At 40.2% G+C, this 25,480-nt stretch overlaps 1 protein-coding gene across 1 annotated transcript in view; it reads left to right on the forward strand.

The window, feature by feature from the left end:
• Positions 1–25,480, forward strand: part of fibcd1b (fibrinogen C domain containing 1b) — a 116,952-nt gene that overhangs the window by 27,387 nt on the left and 64,085 nt on the right. The window contains exons 2-4 of the mRNA XM_042394260.1: positions 3,053–3,136; positions 13,161–13,640; positions 22,926–23,085. Coding sequence (XP_042250194.1) covers positions 3,053–3,136; positions 13,161–13,640; positions 22,926–23,085 — 724 coding nt within the window. The remainder of the gene's footprint in view (positions 1–3,052; positions 3,137–13,160; positions 13,641–22,925; positions 23,086–25,480) is intronic.

Genomic DNA, 25,480 nt, shown 5'->3' on the forward strand with positions numbered 1-25,480 from the left:
ACAGCAGGTGGGAAATCCTTGTCACACCTCTAATCGTGCATTCATTCATTCACTCACTCACTGTTAACCCTTCTATTTCCCAATGCCGTTTAAACGATAAACACTGAACAACATAAAATCCTATATTTAACACCAATGAACTGTGTTCACGCAAAACACAGTGTCACCATGCTTTGTATTCAACGTCCTGCTCCCCCTTTCTCACTCCTTTTTTTTTCCCATCATTCTGTCAGTCTCAGTCCCCTCATTTAGCAGTCTGCAAGTTCTGTTAAATGATTAGTAAGCCCACAAGTGAATGTATGCAAAGCCTCTTCCACTCCATCAGCTTAGTGAGCAGCAGGCTTAAACACACCTTGCTAGTCCCCGTCTCACACACACACACACACACACGTAAAGGTATTCAGCAAAGTGAGCAAATATATTCCAAGAACAACACATTCAAGCAATCTAAAAGTTCTTAGATAGTACTTGCATTCTTGAATTGACAATCTATGTCCACACATGCACTCATGCAAACACATAGGTCGGCTACACTCATTCAAAAAGTGGGCACGTACACATTCAGTCACGCCCAGGATAAGTCTGAGCCTTTCCTGTCTTCTAAGACGTGGCTCATCAGATAGGATTCTGCGTGTAAGGTCCAACCAATAAAAAGTCCAAATATTCTATTAAGTGTAAATCCTCTCCGCTGGTGGAGCTTGTGGAGTCAGATTAGGACTAGACAAACACTGCCAAGCAGTCATGCCCACATCGGGACCACTGCCAACAAGAAGCCCCACAGATATTGGTGTGTCACTTTGAATGCGTGTGTGCATGTTTGTGTGCACAGGCAGCAAAGAACCCCAATGTGAGCATTAGCAGGCAGGGGGATGAACAAACTAAAGCTCTGATACGTGCTGCTCGATATAATAGGAAGACAGAGTGTCAGGGATCTGAGTGGGCTGCAGCTGCAACACACAACCTTTGGTCAGTGTGCCACTGTGCATGTATTCATGTGTGAATGTGTTTTTCTGTCTTTTTGCCTGCTTGCAAGTAAATGGGAGTACACCTTTGTATGTACTTGTGCACCTGTGAACTGTGCAACAACATAAAATAGATGCACCAGTTTTTATAAATTAAGTCCCGTTTCTTTACTGTGTAGCTGACTTGTTAGGTTGTTCAACCACATCACTGTGGAGTCTGTGTTTATTTAGCAATGGTGGCTCTGTAGCTCCTCTGTGTACTGCAAGCACAGACAGCTGCAATGTTTTAGGCAGAACAGACATAGATTTCAATCGCTGACCCTAAGGCTGCTCATTAGAATTCAACACACCTCTCCTAAATCCCTCCCCCCCATCTCTTTCTCACTCCCCCCCTTCAGTTTTTTTCTATCTTGCTGCCTTCTTTTTATCCCTCTCTTGTTTTCTTACACATCGGAAGAGAATGCTTAGAGCAAAGGGGTGAACTATTGGTCAGCCATCATAACAATGACTTTGTGAGCTGCATACACAGAAATTCACACTCACCAATAACTGACAAAACATACACAGATGCAACCACTGCTATACAACTGCATGCATGAACACACACAGTTAAACCTGCAATATTTTTGATATTAACTATGACTCACATATGAAAGGGATCACTCGTACTAGATACTCATACTAGAGAGAATTATCACCCAGCTGCACAGTGCCAAGGAACTTTTTAGCCTCTTTAAACTCTTATTTTTTTGTTAACGCCCACACAGTCACTGTGTGGCTGCATCTGAGCTACTCTCATTAGCCCCCTGTAGGCAGCTGTTTCCATATTTTAAAAAAAGCTCTGATAAGCTCATTGTATGCTACCTGCCAGCACCAAACAGCAGTCAGATAAAAGTGCCTAGCAGCGTGAAGAAAGCAGAGTTGTTAGCAGCTAAAGAGCCAGGTATTTTTTCTCAGGAGTTATGGGGGACAAAAATAAAGGTAAAATGGGAGTGATTATTGAATGCACATTTTGTCAAGTGGACAGAAACACAATTCCAAGTGACTACTAATGTTGTAACACGCAAGCCTAACCAATGTTACCCTCTGTCTTTTTTTTTTAAGCCTCCTAGTGGCCAAAAATTGATCAATACAGCTTTAAAGTAATTTTTTTATATTTTGCTGATGCCATTGACGCATGTAGTGTAATGTAATAAGTGTAAAGAGCATATTTAGTTTCAGTAATGTACATTCACATGCACACGTTTAGCATTTATTACACCATGCTCAGATAGAGAACACATTCTGATACATTAATTGCTAATGTTTGCTGCATTAATGTGCCTACACGTGTGTGTTTTTGTGTTGGTGTTATTGTCTCTGGCTAATTGAGCAATTCCACAGCGGGAGCAGCAGTGTTGAAGGTCACGGAATGATGTGCTCTCCTGGAGCAGTTAGAAAGCCCCCACTTTTATAATTATTCTGCTTTTATCTGTGCAGGAGCTAGAAGTAGTCCCAGACAAATGCACAAACGAGCACAAAGAGGCGTATATATACCGAGGCACATAATGTTCAGATATTGTATACAGACACCCACATTCACCTGCATGTGTGAATGCTTGCTTCTGCACACAAGCAGTGACAACTCACATTCAAAGAAATGCTTCATTCATTCTTTTTTTTTTTTTTTCTTTTTATTTGGAGTAGGAGCAAACTCTGTGCACTGAGGATCTCTTGGAAGATGCACTGAGCCTGTCATAAACTATTGAATTCAGTGATACCTTTGAGATGTGTAGATGTCTGTTCAGATCTGTCTATGTCAGTGTGCAGTTATGTGTGTAGGTGGTTGAAGTTTATCAGCACCGGTACCATTTACTGTATCTGTTAACAATTATTTCATGGAAAATGCACTGTGCCCAGTACTGACACTTTTAAGTTATTTAAATTCACACTCAAAATCTGTGTGTGTGTGTGTGTGTGTGTGCGTGCGTGGATATGTGTTTGTGCATGCATGCGTGTATGTGTTTGTACGCATGTGCTTGCATGCTTAATTGCACATGTGACTTGAACAAACGCCAACACTGGTGGCCCTGTCTGTTTGTCCCATGCAGACGTTCTGTGAGTGTGTGCCCAGCTCCTCCCAGCTCAAACACCGCTGGTCAGACTCAGAAACTGCCAGGGAGACCCCGGCCAAGGTAAGGCCCTGTCACCACAATGTATACACGTACAGACAAGACAAATACGCATGTGCATGCATCACACAACACATTGGTTTCATGGGTTATCTTAAAACAGGAAATAACTTGAACTGATATTTGAAAAAAAAAATATTCTATGATTATTTTTTTATTTTTTTTCTTACTGACAATGCTCTTCATCAACTTAATCACATTTGTAAAACACCATTTCTTCAGTGAGTATGAATATAATAGAAATGGATGGTTGGATGGATGGAAATGAATCAAACTGATTAAAAATAGTATTATACAATATACAAAACCCCTTTATTGCTTCGTCTACATACTATATGTCATTTTCTATATATTCCACCACCTTCCTTTCAGTAAAAAATGGGGGCACATTCTGAATAGTGACTTGCACACCTGCAGAGGGGATTAGGTATCATTGACGACGATTTTCATCACAATCCGCTTTCTCACTGCTTTGGTGATGGCAGTGTGAAGGATTATTGCATTACATTTCACCACCGAGCAGCAGCGATGGCACAACCTCAGCTCAAGTACCCAAACATACAGGAATTAGATGGGATTAGGCCTTGCAGATTCTCTGAATTGAGCCGCGTGATCGCCACTGCATCAGGAAGAGGAGGAGAAACTATGTAATGAATAGAACTCCGGATGTCACGTGACTTGTTTTGTGTACACTGCCATGTTGGCAGGAGAGGCGTGAGCGGATATGAATGGCGCCAGCTTCGATTTTAAGCTGTCAGAGTTCACTGCGCACTTTAATTCCAAGGACATAGAGTGCTATATTGCAAAACTTAATAAATTAAACATTACTGACCATTATAATGCCCCTCGGGGTGCTTTTCATGAGTATTGAAAACAGCCGGAACAGACAATGTTCCAGACCAGCAGTGTCCAGACATCTACGGTTACCTGATCAACTTTCCCTCATCCTTCTCTGGAGAGTCTTTGAAAGCCTACAAATGCCTGGAGGGGTACAAATGGACAACATCTGGATTTGTGATGAATATTCAGTTTTGGAGTCTACGGGCTAAAAATTGCTTTATCGCCACTGGAAGGGTAAGTGTCACTTTATCTTAGTTAACGTTAACATAACCAACAGGCAGTGTAATCATTGTGCTAATTTGTATGTAGTGTTAGCTAGTCTGTATCTTAGATTTACCAACAGTTAATTACATTATCACTGTGTGCATGAATTTCGAAAAGCACCACCTCATACATGATATTATACCTTTATGATAAACAGCAATTATCATGCAAGAGCCATGAACTTTTTATTACAGGTGAATCATTCCCAAAGACTGAATGACCCTCAGTTGAAGCCATGGGTGGTGGTCAGGAATGATGGGGTTGTGTTAGGAGCCCACTGCATTTGCACAGCTGGACTTGGTGAGAGCTGCTGCCATGTGTCAGCTGCGTTGTTCAGGGTATGGCATCATAACCATGGAAGAGAGGAAGAGACAGCTGTAATATCAAAAAAGTGCAAGTGGACCACAACAAGTGAGGAATCTTTGACAAGAGTGGAATATCAGATATCATATCTGTTGTCAGAGAGTATGCAGCATCCTATGTACCAAAAGTTGTCTTGCTAGATTTACTAGAACCCCTCACAAATCTTTATGACAAGCAGGCAAGTGATGTCAACCTAGCAGAGTTACAAGACCGAGCAAAAGCACTGTTGGAACACATAACTGTGACCAAAGAACAGGTAAATCATTATTAATGATTAATGTTGTTTAAAATAAAGCCAAGAGCTGATAATAGTCAAATCTAAAATGAAACATGTACTGCATGTGCACACTGTCAGTGTAAAAATCAGAGGTGCATTTGCTCACTTAAAAAAGTAATTATATAATAGTTTGAATCACAGTTGAATCATTTATTGAGTGATATTGTAGAAGACGTGACTCGAGCACAGTCTAAGTCCAAAATCTGGTTTGATCAAAGAAGTGGTAGGATAACAGCATCTATCCTCAGAGCAGCCACAAAGACAGACATCAAAAAGCCTCCAGTGTCCCTGATAACAAAAATATACTACCCAAAGTCTCATAGCTTCACCACTGAGGCTACCAGGTGTTTATGAGCATAGAAGTTTTAGCATTTGGGCTCGTGTGCTACTTTCAAATTCAAACAACGAATTCCACTCAACCTCCACTCTGTTTTATAACAGTGTTTATCACATAAAAGCCTGTGGTCTGTGAGATGAATGTTTATGTTAATACATTGCTTTAAGGCATTACTACTGTCTAAAAGATATCTAAACTCATTTTTGTGTTTTCCAGATGGGGATGTAAGCATGAGAAGTTGGCAAGAAAATACTACGAAATGCAGCACTGCCTCTCATGCTCGTATGTCCTGGTAGAAACTGCTGGATTCAGGTTTTCACCCTTACGCCCATTTATAAGGGCCTCGTCTGATGGATATGTTCCCTGTAACTGCTGTGGTTCAGGTGTCATAGAAATAAAGTGCCCATTTTGTGCAAAGGACCTCTCTGTAAATGAAGCAGCAAATTCTGTTGTAGACTGTTGCCTTGAAAAAGACGAGCAAGGAACTGTCAGATCGAAGCAGGGCCATGCATACTATTACCAAGAACAAATGCAGCTATTTGGAACTGACAAACCATATTGTGATTTTATCCTTTGGACTGAAAGGAAATGTACTTCACCTTTTGACATTTTTTGACAAAGAATTGGAACGTGTTAGAGACTTTTTAAAGAAATGTATCATTCCAGAGCTGCTTGCCAAGATTTTTTCTGCTCCAAAACCAACAGCAGTGTTTGCTAATCATGGTCAAGAGTGGTGTTACTGCCAGTTTTTGTTCAGTTAAAAAGTTTCACCAAACTTACCTTCACATGGAAAGAATTCAGAAAACAGTGGATATGTCCCAGCTGCAGAAAAGTAATAAATTCACAGAAAAACACCTCAAAACTAATCAGTGGTGTCAAATTGATATTTTTAGGGCCAATAAAACATCAGTTTCTCTTCAAAAGGAATTTGTCACAAGAAACAAGAGCTGTGAGAAAAACAGGTTGATTTGCAGTTAACTAACTGAATTTGGGTTAAAGGCAAAATACAAAGATGTCCAATAACTGCATCTCTATTATTATTCTATCAACAAGTTAATATCTGTAAATATTGAATGTTGGCCACATCTGTTGTGAGTTACATGACACCGCATTTGTAATGAGTTACAGGACCACATCTCTATTGAGTTACATTACCCTACATCTGTTGTCAGTTACATGACCCTACTTCTGTTACCAGATCACTGAAAGGGTACAACAGATTAATTTGTAAGAGCATAATATACTTTTACAATTTTGTCGAGAAATGTCTTATCATTTTCTCTGTCTATGACAGTGAAACCTATGGGGAAGGTGCTTTGCAAAACAGTGTGTTTTTGACAGACAACTCCAATGTAATGAGTATACTAAGAGATGCTAAGCATCAGGTGTTCTTCAAGTCAGCAGGATCTAACTGTCTCTTGTTTAATTTAGTTTGGTAAGAATGTATAGACTCTTTGACATTGAAACCTCTGCCTGCCAAAACTACGTCCCCTGGGAGCAAATGAGATAAAAAAAAAATTACTTTGCTCTGTGATGAACTTATCACTTTTCCATTGGAAATGAAACAAATGGAACCTTGTGGGCACATGGCAATTAAATATTTCATTGTTTGGTGCGACTTGTATGTTGAATGACCTGGAGCATTGGCAAATAAGTTACTTGGTTTCTCAATAAATATTTCAAAACACTCAATAATGCAAACTGTCTTCTCAAAGCTACTGTTCCTAAATGCATATGGAAGAGATTTTCTTAATGATTCCCTATCAGGCCATATAACTAGACATGGCACTAGTCCACAATACATTACACTAGTACAGTGTTTGAAAAGCTTTGCAACAGTGTTTGAATCAATGCCAAATTAATAAGACAAAAAGTCAAAAGACAAATTCATCCCAAGTGTATTTAAAGCCGGCATATTCTGCTGAAATAATGTTAGGAAAGATTTGAGATTGGGAGCTACAAAATGAAAAACAGCCATGAGTAGTGAATATGTTGGTAAACCAGTGAGAATATTAACCAATTTGTCATTGTTTTGCAAAGTCATCTCATTCAATCCATCCATTTTCTTCTCTTAACAACATATTTTCAGTCCCCAGAGCTTGGCATTCCAACTCAAGAGATTTAATGTGTTTCTCACAGTTTTCACTGTAACATGGTGGAGTTGCTGGATCATCATTATTATCAGGAATAGGCTGGAAATCATTTCCAGGTTCTTTGTGGGCAGATTCCTTCACAAGAGATTCTCCTGTGAGAATCTGGTCTGCAGTAGGATGCTTGCTGCTGTCTTGAGGACAATCTGCTGGAAGGATTACTGCTGCAGCTGATGACTTCTTTGATTGCTCTCTTTGGAGTTTGCTCCTCTGTCCTCTGTTGAATACATCCAACCACATTCTTCTTCTTCTCTTCTCTGGGGATGGTACATGTTTGAAGATGGATGGGATGTAGTCGGGGTTGACTCCCTAAAACATAAGGAAATGCACATGTAGTTACAGGTTTATTGGATGAAGAGGTATCAAAGTCTGACTCTTACATGAATCTCATTGTTGGGAACTATTAAATATCGCTCGCGTCCTCACTGTAAATACAGTAGAACAAAAATGCAGACAGCACACTTACAGGCATAAACTGAATGCAATAATTTTTCATACGGAAGATTTTAACTCTAGTAATTCTAGCAATATAAGCAATTCGTTATCCCACATTTGTTCCGCGTTGATACCACAGTTCACTGACTGGAAATATCCTGCAACATTTTAGTGAGCAACAGACTTCTTTTAGCTTAGCCTTTTTTAGCCCTGCAAAATCCAAGCCACAATGCATCGGTCAAACTTGCCATTAAGTATAATAAAATTGTCAGAAACCGTAATAAAAGCCTGTTAAATAAATAAGATATTAATGTTAAGAGGCTTATTATTCTGTACCTGATATGGAGTGGCCACTACACAAGCAGAATCTGTTGCTTGTGGGATCACATTCTAATGTATGTTAAATCAGTGTTTAAGTATGTTTATGCTTGTCTTTGTATGTTAGTTGGGTAACTAGTCTAACGAGTCTTTTTGTGTGTACGTCAGTTTGTAGTGACATATTAGTGTGTACATTTGTGTTTGAGAGATGTATTAGAGAGACAGAGAGAGAGAGGGAGAGAGAGAAGGAGACAGCTTGCAAGACTCCTGCTGGTTTCCTGTTTATCTAATGAGCAGACAAAGCCTTTCGCCCAAGAACTGTCTGCCAATGCTGCTTCGTTGGAGGACGACATCGTTTCCATAGAGAGGAATTCTCTCTGATTGTCTGCCTTTCCTTTTCTACCTATCCATCAGAATTCCCCTGTTGTCCTCTCAAATCCCATGGTGTAGCATGAGCAGAGATAGAGGATCTGAAAGTCAGCCCCCAATTACGGAGTGGGGTCCTGCTGTGAGAGAGATTCATTTACAAAAAAACTGTGTTAAGAGGCTGTCTGCATCCCGTACTACAGCTCTTGAGTTGACTTGAGATATCATGTGTTCCCTTGGGACTTGAAGTTTCTGCTGTTGTTTTATTGACCATCAAAAAAACAAATAAGGCAGCAACCAAACATTCACTCTTCATTGCCATGCTGACTCTTTCTTTCTTAAATTCATTTTCTCTGACTTGTGTCGCAGTGTCAATCACAAAATGTCAGTCTGACACAGAATTGTTCACTGAATGTCAGTCTGACATAGAATTGTACCTTTTTGAATACAAAAGCTTGATACTGGGCCAGTACCTTCATGCAATTACATTACCTTTACTTGCAAGTCCATTTTGAACCCCTACCATTGGTACCTTCACAATTGTGAACCCTAAGTGATAAAATGTACCTTTAAATAACAGTATAATCATTAGGCATGAGCTTTTTCCCCTGCGCCATCCAGGCACCACAGTGTCAGAAACCACTTTAGATCTTGTGGCTTAAAAGGATTACATCTGTGAAAACTTTCATTTTAAAAATGAACCGTTCCTATATGTGTGTAAGTTTGTCAGCTCTGTGTGTGTCTCACTGCATAACGGGTGACGTCATATATCTTGTCTGTCCATGTTAAATTAACAATCAGTATGCTAGCAATGAATGTTTAGTGCAGTGCAGATGATGGCTTCCACTGATGTCTTGGCCCGCTGGTGACAGAGCTCAGTGAAACTGTTACATTGCTGCAGTTCTGCAGTGTGAGGCCATTATACACATTATAGCACAGACACCCTGCCACACACACACACACAGTCATAGAATCAGAATCACTCAGCTGCACCTGCACTCACACACAGGGGTAAAACTAAAAACATTGTTTGACATGCAAGGAGAGATTTCATAGTGCAGTCAGGATCTACATGTTGAGTTACAGCAGGGAGACAAAAAAAATTTTATGCACGGCACTACTCCCTTGGAGCTCTTTTCTGTGATGATGTATTTGAGTGAAAAAAAAAACAGGAGGACGTGGGAAGGGAAAGGTTTTTTTTATGTGCAATATGTGCATGTGCTTGCCTGTCTGTTGGAAGTATTTGGTTGAAAGGGTTGTGTGCGTGTGTGTGCATATGCATCAGAAATTTAAATGGCATGAGTGTATGAAGTGTAGCTAGTGTCTATGTGCGCAGTATATGTTCGTGCGTGTATATATATTATGTGTGCGTGTGCGTGTGTGTGTGTGTGTGTGTGTGTGTGTGTGTGTGTGTGCATACATGTGTGCACAATTTACAACCCAATTGGATGAATACAGCCTAGGGCAGTTTGCAGTGACAGTTCTTCCATACAAGCCAGCAGTGTTCAGAAAACAGCAGCCACCGTAAAGTTGTTTGCCTCAGAAAAACAATAATGCATGAATGAATTTAATGTACTCAGTAGATCCTATCAAAAGGTTTTATTTTTTTTATATTTCAGGATTAAAAATAACAAATCAAAAAAATATGTCATGAAAGTGGTCATTTTCCTCTCCAGAATGATGCATTATTGTGCCTTTGTGTATATTGGTAAAACAACTTGAGTTCTTAGATTTTACCAAGATACCGCTCATGCCATACTCCCCCCACTGTAACATTTATCCAACGCACCCTTATAATCATGGCGGTGTATTTAAGCCATCAGTGCTCTGCTCACACTTTGCTGCATGCCTGCTGCCGCACCGCTCACATGCTTGCTTGCTGCCATTGCTGCTGCTGTTGCTGCCATTCATATAGCATTTCAAAAGCCCCACTTCCACCCCAGCATCCACAGGTAGGCCCTTGAGTCTGTCTTCCCCTAGGGAGGAAGTTAGTATCGTCGCTCCCCACTCCCTGCTGCGTGAGATCAATGTTTCCTTGTGGGTAGTGACAAGTTCAGAGCTTAGACACCAAACACTAATGTGTTGCACATATTCTACATTTAAATAATAATCTACTCCATGTGAGTTGGCTGACTGAAATGCATTTATTATCATTTCATGTCTATATTCACTTATTGTTTGCAGGTTCAATTTTCAAAATCAATACCAAAATCCAGTTTCTTTGTTAAGATAGCAAGACAAAGATCTATATAACTATAATCTATAACAGTCTTGTTATAGATTATAGTTATAGTTGTAGTTTAGCGTGTTAGCATGCTAACATTTGCCAATTAGAATTTAAGAGAAAGTACAGCTGAGGATGATGGGAATGTCTTTAGGTTTACAGGTATTTCATAAACCAAAGTATTGGACAAGATAATATTTTGACCTGAGGATCATGCTGGGGAAAAGTTAAAGGATCATCAAAGTTGTTACATCCAGAGGGGGACATGAATGTTTCTTGAATTTCAAGATAATCTATCCAATAGTTGTCAAGATATTTCACTCAAAGCCACAAACATGAAGCTCATGGCGGTTTTAGAGGAAAAGGGTTTATTGTGTGGGCACCATGGATTAGTGTGCAAATTTTCATGACAATCCTTAGAAAGGTCATGAAGACATCTCACTAAAAAGCAAAAATGTCAATCTCATGGTGGAGCTACAGGAAAAGTCAGGGATAATGAAAGTCAGTAGGATTCATCCACATGAATGCCCATACAAAATTGCATATTAATCCATATAACAATTGCTGAGATATATCAGTCTGGACCAAAGTGCTCCAACAACTAACCGACAGATAGGCACCCAGCAAGGTCCCACTGGGCCTGGCAAAATTTGTTCACTGGCTCCAGACCTCACATGTGTCTGGCATGTGGGTTATGAATGAAGCCTGAGAGGTACAAATTGGGCCCATGTGGGTAATTATCCTCAGACCTCTAACAGAACCCTTTTTTGGGCTACCGACCAACACTATATGGACTAATAATTGGGAACCCATGTGGGTCCCACATAGTGTGCCCAGAAGCATTCATACTTCTCCATAGAGCCCATATTCGGTGCCCATATTCGGCCCCCACATGGACAAGCTGCCTGGACAGTTACAACTTTTTTATGTCTTCTACTTAAAGACTGTGTGTATACAAAGTGGATAAGAGTATTTCCTGCACAACACAATTGATTTTCTTCACATTAAAGAAACCATAAACCTCTCTCGTAAAGCAGACCATTAGCTGTCTATTAGTGTGCTTCACTGTGCTCGTACAGCCAATTTACATATTAATGAGCTTGCACTCACTCACGCTTTCACATACAAACAGATAACAAACATACGCTCACACACACCTGCCCACATATTCTCATAGAGAGAACATCCTCCAGTGTAGAAAAAAAATCAGTAAGAGATCATATGCTTATTCATTTAGAGGAAGATAAGGGATTTTTAGGCATTGTTAATCATGCATGGGTGGGCCATAATGCTCTCTCCTATCTATAGAGCTGGATCATAAAGGGCCATCTTACAGGCATTTTACAGTCCAGTGAATGGAGACTATGTTACTGGCAGAGGTCTGCCTTTTCCTCTAAGAGGACTCTTTTCTCTGTTCATTCATTTGCATCCTATAAGCCGCCTATATGAGTCTTTTAATTTACTTTCTCTTCCTGGCTTCCGTTTTTCCATGTTGTTATTGTTTTCCTTCCCGTCACAGGAAGAAAGAAGGAACATCAGTGCCTTCACTATATATTTCCCAGCTAGCTTCTCAAACTAGCATCCTCCCCCCTACCACAGCATCACTACTCTAGTCAGGGTTTCCACCAGTGTATTGCAACTCTGGCAGCCCATCGCACCTGAGTTGGACCCCCGCTGGGCCTAAGCATCGGGGATCTTTGCATTTGCAAAATGCATTTTAAGATGTTTTCTAAACTATAATGTGTTCTACGAGTAGCGTAGCTCCTTTAATGAATAGCTCAGTGTGGAGCGAGTGTGCGGTCTAGAGACAGAGCTACGTGTGTTTACGGCAGAGAGCAGGAGGGAGGACAGACATCTCACTCCGCTCTCTGTGCTGAGACTCTGCTGCTGGTGCAGATGGTCATGGAGCAGACACTTTCAGTTTATAATCGTAACGTCCATTGTCCGACTAATTATTGATAACATGCTTAGTATTTTACAAATGAGAGTTTTTTTATTTGATGAATTTGGGCACTGATACGCGAAAATGAACTAAATGAGTTTTATTTCTATTTAAAAAAAAGCAAAATGACCCACCCCCTCCCCTGCTGGGCTTCACAACTTTTGTGGTGGAAACTCGGCACTAATGACATACAGGGTGTTTGAATTGTTTTTTCCTTAGTTTTAGAGTATTTTGATCGTCAAGAGGACTGTCATTTGAAAGAATCTACATTCTTTTGCTACATAAATCATTCAAAACTACAATTTGGCAGATGGGGATATAGTTATATGTTACTGGCTACTGAGCATCTGGCATTTAGAATATTGCCAGTGATGGATGAAAATCATTTCTTTTTGAATAAGCCAGGTGGTATGCCATCCTTTTTGGTGTTCTACCAATTGTAATATTAACACATACTTTTTCTCTCCCTTCCTTCCCTTATTTCCTCCTTATCCCCTCTTCCTACTTACAGAGGATGAGCTGCAGCTACCTGCTCTGCACTATCCTGCTCTTCGTGGCCGTATTGCTCGCTGTCACTGTAACTGGCACCATCCTTTTTATGAACCACTACCAGGCCCCACCTATGTCCGATGGCCTACCCCACATCTCTACCAATCAGGATGAAGCCAATGCCCTGGTTACTGTTGAGAGAGGCGATGGCTCCCGCATCAACATCTTCATCGATCCTAACTGCCCCGACTACAACAGTAACTTTTTACGCTTGGAGGGTGTGCAGACCTCACTGCTCCACTCACTAACCGACCACGACTCTGACCTGAAGTCAGTGAAAGGCCAGGATCGGGCTCTTCTTGTCAGTCTGGCTGAGGAGGTGGCCAAGCTGTCAGCCCACGCGGGGCAACTGAAAATGGACTATGAATCCCTACGCAGGGGCCAGGGCAGCCTGGGGCAAGATCTGAACACACTGCAGACTGAGCAGGGACGCCTCATACAGGTGAGACATGTACACACACACACACACACACACACACAAGCAGCAACACTGCCGGTGGACATGCAAAATTGCTGTGAAGTCATAGCGTACACAACCTAGGTCAGGTCAGACTAGTTTTTGAGTCACAATATAATACAAAAAGATGTAGATATTAATGAAATTTCAGCTGCATCTGTCATTACAGTTTGTTTAATATATGTGCTAAGCCTACCTTATACAACTAACAAAATAGTATGTTTACCAAACAATAATCATCATCATCATGAGAATAAAACTACCTAACAATGTATGAATGTTATTTACCAGTATTGGTGAAATTCACCTTCTTTCTGCATTTCTTTGTAAACCTTTGAATATGGTTTCACCTCCAAACAGCTCAGAGAGCCAAAACATCCCATTCGACATATACTGTACAAGTGTTATGAATACAGCAACGAATGGACCCAAACACAGCACAGTGAGACAGAGAAGAAGTTTACGAAGGTTTATTGCAAAAACTCAGATCTGTTGATAAGAATGAAGGTAAGGTTGTGGGCCAGGAGAACACCGGGAGCTGAAGGCAGAGCGGAGTAGCAGGGAGTGAGTGAACCTGTGGCTGAGCAGGCAGAAGTGGAGCTTTTGAGATTGCAGCGGAGAGTGGGCAGACAGACAGGTGCTTGGAGGAGAGCAGAGCGGTGAGCAGGTAGACAGAGGGCTGGGTAATGAGTGTGGCTTTAGAGGAGTCTTGGCAGACGGGCAGATGACTGTTGAATGGAGAAAGCTGGCTGGCACACGAGGAGGAGTTCTGAAGTTCTGAAGTGCAGGGAGACTCATGGTTAGAACAGTGAAAAATACTTAAAGAGCAAAAAAAAAAAAACATATTGTAAAGTTGGCCCGAGCATCTAACTATCACTACAGATGACTGAACGATCTGGCGAAGACTGGAGAGAGAGCCAGGGTAGATATACTGTTGAATTGATGAGGTAATGATGAGCAGGAGTGCTAGTCTCAGGTTAAGCAAGGAACAGGAGGAGGAAGGAGCAGCCACACCCATGGACACACAAGAACACACACAAACAGAGAGAGAGAGAGACAAGGAAAAAACAGAAACAGGGAGAAAACACTAGGATCATGGCGAGGGCATGACAACAAGGGAAAAAAAATCTAGAGATTCTACTAAATAATATACATAGAGTTTGCAGAAGCCATAAATCTCTTCTCTCTCCTTAGTCCTTATACAGTAGCGTAATACAATGGACTGGTTAAATATATGTTAATGTTTGAAAATCCATCTGGAATGATGGGTATATACTTGCATGTTGCACTTTCCTCCAGTTTCTTGTCCCATCTTCTTGGCACACAGTCATGAATGTTTTTTTAATGAACAAGTCTGTGGTGGTCATTTGGTTACTACTGTAGAGGTTGAAATGCTGAACTGTGGTTTGAGGAAGAAAGAAAAAGTCATGTACCTCTTCATGCATAATGTAACTCGTACACTGTTTTTTGGTAGACATTTTGTGTGGAAAAACAATACAGTAGGTAGATTTTGTTTTTTTCTTTGTTTTTTTTATGACTGAATTTAATTGTGATTGCTTAAGTAGTAAAAACTGGTTCCAAGACTTGCTACTGAAGTCATGACTTTAAATACTGTACAGAGGTGCCTGAGGACTGGATTGAGAAACAACTATCAATATGTATTGATTGTGAAACCACCTTAAGATGTGTGACAGCTCATTAGACTTGGAAGTTTTCTGTTGGTTGCTGTTATTTAGTCCCTTCCTTTCCCTGACTGCAGTATCAGAGCACCATCATTTACTAATCCAATGCCAACTCAACCATGTTAATTTCTCTTTACACTGTACAAGCCCAGTAACAGCTAGATTAAAGTGCAAATAGGGCTTACATCCCACTGAGTATTACTCACTCAGTCTAGTGTTTGAAGATGAGGTCACGGCGGGAAGAAATGCCCATCATGATTCAAGAGACAGAACAACTTGCCCACTTATTCTGTAAGATAACATAATGTTTCCCTAGATGAGCAAGACAGACTCCACATTGGATGAAAACATCATTAGACCCCCTTTAGTTTCGCGCTGTCCACATTGATTTATTGACGATGCATTTCCTAAATGTGCACGGGAAATCTTCACACTACATGCTCTTTTAATTTTGGCCCATCAGGCTCAGTCTCTCTATTCTGCAGTAAATAGATTTCATAGCTGCCAGCCATACAGCTCAAACAACAGAATGTACACCGCTTCCACCAATCCTTTCTTTAAGCCAGAACTCTTAAGCTCAGGGTTCAGCATTGTTTAGAAATCACTCAAAAATTCAGTGAATTGGTCTGCTTGGCATCCATGGGCTTTAAAATCATGGGTGCCGATTGGTAGCACAATAGAAGCAGAAAGAGGCCCAGTCCCTTTACTGCTGTTAATGTGGTGTAGGTGGCATAGTGCAGTGGGCACTGAGGCTAAGTGGAGGTGGTGCTGGCAGCCTAGACAATCTAGGTGATTGATTTCCTCTTTGGAGGCAAGGCATGTGGTGTGCACATCCGCTGTTTCTGCCTGACACCATGGTGTGACTGTGTGATCTATGGGCCACCTGTGGCCAGGACTTCTGATTTATACGATGACACAGAGCTGACTGTGCCAGTGTTAGTAATGGCTCTGTGTGCGCCGCAACCCCCCGAAGAACAGTTTCAGTCTGCCACATGGAGAGAAACCCTTCCACATGCCCCTGAGATGATGAGCAGGAGAATCTGATTACAGTGGGTTTTAGGACCAATCTGTTTTGATTCTCCAAAAAGGGACATATTAATTTTTTACAGTGACTGCTTGCAGCCTCAAATAGAAAGGTACACTGAAGCACACACATTTGCATTCCACTAAAGCACTCTGATGGGAAAAACAAGAAAAATATTGAACCATAACAATAGATTTATTGCTCTAAGCCAAAAATATAATACTGGCAATGGTAGTCTTTCTTTTATATCCTTCCTTAATTGGGATACTTCCAAATGGGGGGTATATAAATTTATAACAGTGCTGTAAAGTGAATATTTGTTGTTTTTGACTAAGGCCTTGTTTCCCTATTTTCTGACATTTTTCCAAATCATATTCATGTCACTGTAGGACTCTTGCATTATTTTAACTGGCGATTGCTCACTGTGCCTCAGCATGTCAGAGTCTTTCCTCCTTCTTCAGTTACCCCTGAAATTTGAGGCCCAAAAATTGAACCCTGGGGGACTTTGGCTTGATCTGCTCAGATTCATGATCGCCAGTGGCAACAACAAAGCCCCTGACTTCTAGTTACGACCTGAATAGACTAAGGACTGTATCAAATAGCTTTACCCAGTTTTCCAGTAAATTATGGTCAACAGTATCGAAGGCCACACAGATGTAGCACAGGACTGAAATTTATCTGAATCGGCATGCATACAAATGCCATTCAATACATTTAGTAGTGCAGTCTCAGTGCTGTGATATTGTCATAAGCCAGATTGTGTTTTGTGTGTTTTGCTTTATGTTGACTGGAAAAACATAGACATAGTTATATGTCAAAGTCTAAAAAATGGTGTGCTCTTTGCTTTGTTTTTTTGTTGACAGTAACAGTGTCTTTATATTTACTAAAATGGCCATAAACTCTGGATCACAGTTTCTGTAACTTCAAGCAAACATTTTTTCAACACAAAATCCACATTATCTAACTCTCAATCTAACAAAATACATTGAGTCTGATGTCCTCACATCACCACATCTACTGTGGTGTTAACCTTCAGATCTTATGAGGAATGTTCTCGTTACATTCTTGTCAATGGCTCTAAGGTTGCTGTCTCAACTGAGGTCTCTTGGTAACAAGTGCTAAATGTATTTCTTAGCTCTGACCTACAATGGCAGCCTTGTGCATAGCCAATATAGTCAACCATATATAATGCCTAGTAGCTGGAGTGAGCATGGAGGTTTTGTGACTTGTATGCACTCGTGCACCCTTCAGCATTGATAAATTGCAAGGGCTAGATCCCCCATTGCAGAAGTCCAACTGACATGAAATGTAGTTCACATATTCAACTGACTTGAGAGACACACGCTTTGTACAGTGTCTGACTGCAAAAAGCCTGCAAGGACGTAAAGGCTACGAGAAAGAGTATGCCTTACTGATTTCCTTGAACCACAGGTCACAATTTAAACTGAATTATGTGCCTGTGGAATATTAATGTTTTGGACAAGTGACACCCACAACCTCTGCAAAGGATCTTAGACGAACCTCTGCTGCTGTAGAATAGAAAACCATATTGCCTAAAGATGTTCATTCTGGTCGACACAAAGTCCTTTGAGGACTTGAGAAACTAAACAAATAAATTAATAGAAAACACGATTCATAAAGTGCTTAAAGTAGTGTTTCAACCAGGGTTGTAATACAAATAATTTTGAAGCCTCAATGAGAGTGGATAATGATAAAAGTCACACAAAATATGGAAACTGAAAGTCAATTAATCAAACGGTTAGCTTCAAAGATGTAGCTCATCAATTCAGTGGAATAAAGAATTTTTTGAAGGTTCCAAACCATTGCAATTAGAAACAATTCAGAACAATGAAAACCTAAATATAGCGTATAAAGCCATTTGCTGGAACAAAAGCATTTCAAAATAGCCAAAACATGTTATCTTCTAAATATACAAAAAATACAATAACAATTAGTAATTTGCCTATGAACAATCTCTGTTACAATTATCATTTAGGGATTGCTTGCTGTATGATCCTCTGCAAAATAAATTAGAGGAAATAAATTGTGTTTTTGTTAAATATAATGATATTGTGAAAACAAAACAAGATGCGTAAAATCAAATGATATACATGCATGTCAAAACAACCAATTGTGTGCCCAAAAATGGAATACACCACATATTGATGCATGTGTCAGGGACTAATGCTCTAATGACACACTAGGCCGTAGTGTGCACAGAAACATTAAAGGGCCATTCCAACCATCAATTCCATAAATAATTATTTCATTGCACAGCTGGACTCTACCCATCCCCAACCCTTCACTAAACCATACACGGACAAAATCAAAAGCCTGATCAAAGAGCCCCACTCTCTGTATGATATGAGTCAGATTTGCTAGAAAAACATTCCCTTTTTGTGTAAAGGTTCTGTCCATCATCAGGGTAATCTTTTATTCATTGTTTCTTTGCTTCAGAGGCCTCTCAAATGACTAGGATTTCTGAGACTGTTTAATCAGAGGAATACAGTAAGTGCGGCAGAGGCTGCCCGAATGCTTGTGTGCCGCTTTCATACAGTACAGTAAGTCAAGACAAGAATTTATTGGTAGGCAATTTAAGTACAGCTGGATTTTTATTGCCTATATGTACATGTTTTATGGTGGGAGGAACTCAAAGTATGTGGATGGGATATTGGCACATTTTTAGTCCTGTTAATCCAGCATGTAATCTTAACATTTACTGTCAGGATTCGAAATGTGCATTCAGATGTAGTTTACCGGCATCAGAGAAACAGCACACAGAGAAAACAAACAGATACCCAGAGGCTCTTGAGAAGGTGGAGGTGGAGTCAGATGTCTGTATTACAGGTGCCAAATGATGAAAAGGAATGGGAGTTTCTAAAATGCAGCATGTGGAAACATCTGAGCAGAGAGGTGGCTGGGAGCTACATGGCTGGCAAAGTGCAACACAATAACAAAGGACGGGGTTAACAGTCAGCTTGACTGTACCCTGTTGATATCATCTTCATGAATTCATTTATAAACTCAGCATCCATGAATCAAAACCTGATAGACTTTCATCATAACAGGCAGGATTTATTTCTGAGACCTGCCTTCACATAGGAAGCCTCAGAGCCAGATTGCGAATGAGACACAAGAAATTACACTCTACGCTGTAACATCATTAGTAACTTTTCAGTGAAGTAAATGGGTATTACTGAAATAAGAACTACATCCTTTAACGTAAAGCGTCATTACACTGTAATATTACCAGTCCTCCACAAAGTCCTGACTGGCAGAGGTCCAGCAAAGTAATCTGATGTTTGTCTCATTATTCTTCACACCTATTGGCTACTTTAATTTATAAGTTAGGTAGTGGAATAGCATATGCATGAGTTTTTAAATTATGTTCAACTTGCACTGGCTACACCAGTCTAAAGGAAAGAGAGGGTGAGTTTTTCGATGGATCCTCTCACTTCTCGCAATTACTCCTCCAGGCTCTAGTTGACTGTACAGTTGACTATAGATACTGTCTGTGTAGAGAAGATGTTGTGTTAGGCAGATTGTAATTGAATTACTTTTTTAAACTCTTGTGTGGTTTTTACCCCTCAGGGAACATGTCTCTATGTTCTATAATATCTGATTTGTGCCGACAAAAACGCACAAGGTTGTGTGTTCCACCAAAATAATCCAATCACATGTAAAGCAGTTACACAAAACAATAAATAAGTAATAGAAACTGTACATTACGCTGTGAATTATGTTCACATTAAAAAACAGTCTGCCTCAGATGTAGAAAAAAACACCCCATATTGCTTGTGCTTAAACCTTGACTCACAAAAACAAGTCTCCTTAAGTGCTGCTGTGTAACTGATTTTGTGAAGCAATGGAAGGGCTGTCTAATGAGAGCTAATTACATCATGGTCCTAATTGATGTGTCAGCCCAGGCTTAGTGTTAAGACTGCAGACACTCCTCTTCCTTTGAACACACAAACAAACATACTGTGTGTACTCACCTAATGAAATTACCGCATTGAAAAAAAAAAAAAAGTCAAGTTTACACACAGGAAAGAACGCAACACTTAGAGGTGAACTCATCTCTTAAATCATGTTAAAAACCTTTTTAAAGACTTACCCCTTCATACACACACAAACTTGATGCCTTCTGGAACAATAACACATTCACAAAGCAGAAAAACCAATTCTGTTTGTTGTATCCTGCCCAGCTGCTGTGCACAGTGGGTACTCTCTGTATTGTGGTCATGTATGTGAGTGTGTGTGCTTGTGGTTCTCTCTTTACCTGCATGTGGGCATGTACAGTGTGCAAACGTGTTGTTGTTGTTGTTTGTTTCTGTGTGTGTGGGTTAAAGCCCCAGTGCCTATGTAATATGATTGCAGAGCAGCTTGCTGTGCCTCAGAGGTGTGTTACATAGTTATTGAGGCCAAGGAAAGGCCACTGGGGTTTCTGTCTAATGCAGTTTTAACACCTGAATATAGTTGCACAGACATACCTTTGATAGAGGACTCTGTCTCTCTTATATATGACTTTGAGCACTGCGGATCTTTGCGTGTGTGCATGTGTGTATGTGGACGAGAGAGGAGGAAAAAAAAAAGCGAGAGAGATTGTGTGTATGTGTGAGTAACAGGGAGAGCAGGAATATTCCTCATACCTGCAAAAGTGTGCTGTGTGTATACTGTACATATGAGGCTCAACACCTGGCTCTGCATAGGCGTTGGCCAACTAGGGCAAAATCTGAAAACGACCTTTCTGCAATGAACAGCACATAAAGGGCTGCAGGTAAGGAAGTGACCAGAGCACACCAGAGAGGTTACCCTGCTCTCTGCTAGTCCTAGCACACACATTCATCACCAGCCTTCCCACAGGGCTCTTAGTGGTTCACAGCATTCACCAAGGTGCATTATGGGATAGAGTACCATGTGGTGTGTCTTTGCTACACGGCGCAGTCTTTTTACCTGTGTGTTTCCCAAAAGGGCTAGTTATATACTGTATGTTTTAGCCCATTAACTACAGAGTATAACTTACATTAGTGCCTTTTCCAAAGGATACCAGAACTTTTTAGATATACTTCCCTATGGCAGCCTTTGCTTTTTATTCCCGACTTTTCTTTTTTCAAAGTCACATTGTCATTGTCATCACATGGTCATGCAGATGAGACTGCCCTTGCTTGTGTGTTCAAGGATGTGCTAACATCTGAGTTGCCCGCTGAAAAGAGTTGCATCTTCAAGCTATTAATACTGAATAAAATCCACATGACAAACATTATGCCAACATAAGCATTGTGAGATAGATGAAGTGAATATGATCACTTCTTACACTACAGAGATCTGGCACTAAACTCTAAAATGTCAGATGGTAGAGCAATATAAAGTGATGTGATGTAATTTTGGCATAAATCAAAGGCTACAAATTGTTTTGGATTGCTTATCTTAAAGTTATAAATCTTAAGATTTCAGTTCTGGTTTATTTAGCAACTCCCTGGTAGAACATCTTAAAAAAAAAGTCCATTTGCCAAGATAATGACATCTTTATATCTGTGTAATTTCACTTGCACTGTCACTCTTTAAAAATGCCCAGGACCTCCTCTCTTCCAGCTCCCAAGAACCAGCAGCAAAAAGGAATTACAGCCCTCAAAAGTATTTATTTCACACATTTGTTTAGGGACATTTTGGCTCCAGAGTGGGTTAACAGCAAAATAACAAACAAAAGGGAACTAAATTAATCAACCTGAAATTGGCTGCTTAAAACAAAGATAAACCCAAATACAAACGTATTAAACGCCTAACTCAGAAGAAACAGAAGAAAAGAGATTAACAAAAATGCTACCCACCCCTCTGGATCCTAGTACTATTTATAATATTTTACAAAGGGGTAGTTCATGACATATGGGCTAGCTGGCTGGCTGGCTGATTGGTTGGGTGGCTGGCTGGTTAGTGAAGTGAATACAAGAGAGCCCACAGGAGCAGAGGGAAGCCAGCCTTTAAACTTCAAGGTCTTACGCTGGATCTGCCTGGAACAACCTACACACTCAATCACAATCACTCACACGGCCAATCAGAGAGGCTCACCTGCAGCCCATTACACAGAGCTACCACGGCAGGTTCCCCAGAGAGAGAGAGAGATCTATAGGGTAAATACAGAGAGGGGTTAAACCACATAATACACAAATACACCAATGTTAACTATACGACCTCTGGGTTATAACAGTCATTACATGACATACAGGTATGTGCAAATATTGCGTGGTAATGTGCGCATGCAAGTTCTTGCATGAACTATTGTCTAGTACATGTATGGGTTATTTTATGTGAATCAAATGCCATCCGTATCCAGTGCAAGAATGGCAGACTCTGCCACTGACAATGCAAACTACTATATAGAGAGGTAACTAATGAATGTCATCACATTTGATGGGAATAGCAGAATAAATTACAGCCATAAATAATCAAAAATTTGGTTTGATGAAAACCTTGAGGATTATAACTTGACGGGTTTGGCATAATTACATTGCTAATAGGTTTGACTATAAATGTGTATTCTTCTCTCCCACTGTGTGTGTCTTTCAGCTGCTGTCAGACAGCCAGATCAACATGGTGAAGGTAGTGAACTCAGTGAGCGATGCTCTTAATGCCATGCAGAAGGAGAACGTGGGCCTGAAGGCACGTGTCAAGGCCGACTTGCAGAGGGCACCTGTCAGAGGGGCCCGTTTCAAGGGCTGCTCCAATGGTAAGAGAAATGAGCTTTGGCTTGACTATATGTATATGTACCTGTCTGACAGATTATATGACATCTTTATAGATTTGTCTGTCTGATATTCAATTTGTCCCTCCGTCACTGTATGTATAATTCAGTCATCACTGGCAACCTACATGTTTGACCTTCTTCCATATATTCTGTTATGTGTTATTTCCCTCCGTTAGCCTGACTCCACTATTTTGTTAATTTATATTCCAGTGTGGTCAGTCTGTCATCCATCTTCCCACATATTCATTCAACCCAACCTCTCCTGGTGATATCAGTATGTTTTTCTCGGCCACATCTCATCCACATTATCCAGTGGCCTTGCAAGAGATGTGGAATTTTTTTTTACTGTACATGAGAAATGGCTTGCATGTCAACTGGGATGTGTGGCTTAGAGGCAGAGAAGGACCTGAGGCATCATCCCATTGGAAGGCTTTAAACCAGGCACAGTATACCCGATGGCATTCCCCTGTTGAATTTGCCTCGCATAGGTAGCCAAGGAGCACAGAGTGAAGGCCGCTCATGTACAATACACAGCATACAATAACAGAGTTATGACAGAGAGTATGAGAGGCACAAAGGTTGTGAATGTGGTAGATGTTTTATAAATCTGCAGACATGAAGGCATAGGCATGTAAGAAGACTGTGACATAGAAGAGCAGAGGTATAACAGAGGCATATTTGCAAGACTTTTGTTTTACTTTTACTCTAAGGGACTGAAATTCTTTACATGACTCATTGGGTCTTTTATTAAAAGCTACTGAACAATTAGCAAGCACCCCTGGTATTTATCAGCTGTTGTTTCCTAAAACCTTTTACCTGCTCTAAAAGTGAAAGCTTAAACATGCTTCTATCTTTTTGTGTGACTCTGCTCCGAAATGTTTTAAATATTAGAGGATCTCCTGGTTTCATACGGGGTGTAATGTGCATCTAATGCTCTGATTCTATATTATACACTCATTATATTTTTATTTCTATAAAGTCATTCACAGTTGCATCTTAAGTCTACCAAAAGTCAGATCAATACTTGTAAAATGAGGCCAATCAAAACTTTTCACTGAGAATTTACATTCAGTAGACCGGTAGAGGCTCTGTCCATGGTGCTGAACATCCGCAGTGGTGCATCAGTCATCTGTTTCACACAGTTTTATGCCTTTTCCTGCATATCTGAGGCAATCAGTAAACAACAATTTGAAACATGCCAGAATTTGAGGTGGCAATAAATTATAAATCAGTCAAAAGAGTAAATTATCCCCTGGATCTTTGCACAATTGTTATTTCAAAGTGGGTATTATAGCCCAATTGTGGAATAATTTCTTCAAGCTTTATTTTAATTTGTTGTCTCCTGGCTCTGTATTAATGGTAACAGCCACAGAGACAGAAAGAATATTGTTCCCCATTGCTAAGTTAATCATTAGACAGTTTATAAGCTGCATAGCATCCCCCCTCTGCATGCACAGTGTATGGGGAGAACACAATTACAAGACAACACCTCAAAATATGATGCAATGAGATGTGAAGAAACATTTTTCCGGCAAACTCTAAAGAGAAAATTAATATCATGTTTCAGAAGGAAATATTTATTCCAGGGCTATTGTTTTGCATTGTATTAGAAGATGTTTATTAGGGAAAAGTCAAAAGTTTCTGTAATAAGGGATACTTATGTAGGCGCTCTATGTCTTTTCAAACTCTCAAACTGTATGACATACTTAAGTGAGCATCCAGTTCATGGTTGTAATGATGATTACATCAGCCCTGTTGTGTTGTTATTGGAGTATGGCACATAGACTGCTCCTGTTCTCATTATTTCATATGGAGCCTCCTAGAAACAGGTGTCCTGTTCAGTCAGCTGTCTGTCAGGGTTCTTTAGTTCATTATTGATATTTTTCCTACATGAGCAGTTTTTCAATTTTCAGCAACTTCATTTCAAGATTCAAGATTCAAGATTCAAGATTTAGTTTATTGTCATTTTCTTGTATATTTGCATACACAAAAAAGGAAATGTTGTTCCTCCCAGCCAACAGCAGTGCAACAACAACAGAAAGGATAAAGATATACTGTATATCTAAAAATTCCCTTTAAAAGAATGATAAAAACATGTAAATCCCAAGAGAAAAAACAAAAAACAAAAAAAAAGGAACGAGCAGTTAGCAGAACAGTGCATTAAAGTCTATTTAGAGAGAAAAGTACATGTCTCAGTTCAATGTGGACAGCTCTTGCATGTCAATGAGTGACCAGCACTGATGGGGGAGTTATATAATCCATTTTGCTGTCCAGAGAACATTAGGCAGCATGATTGTTGGAACTGCCAGTTTGTATGGGTAAACAGTTATCCGAGCTTGCACTCCTCTGCGTTTTCCCCGCTTCCACGTCCTGACGC

Source organism: Thunnus maccoyii, chromosome 19 (genome assembly GCF_910596095.1).
Source record: "Thunnus maccoyii chromosome 19, fThuMac1.1, whole genome shotgun sequence".
Classification (NCBI taxonomy): Eukaryota; Metazoa; Chordata; class Actinopteri; order Scombriformes; family Scombridae; genus Thunnus; species Thunnus maccoyii.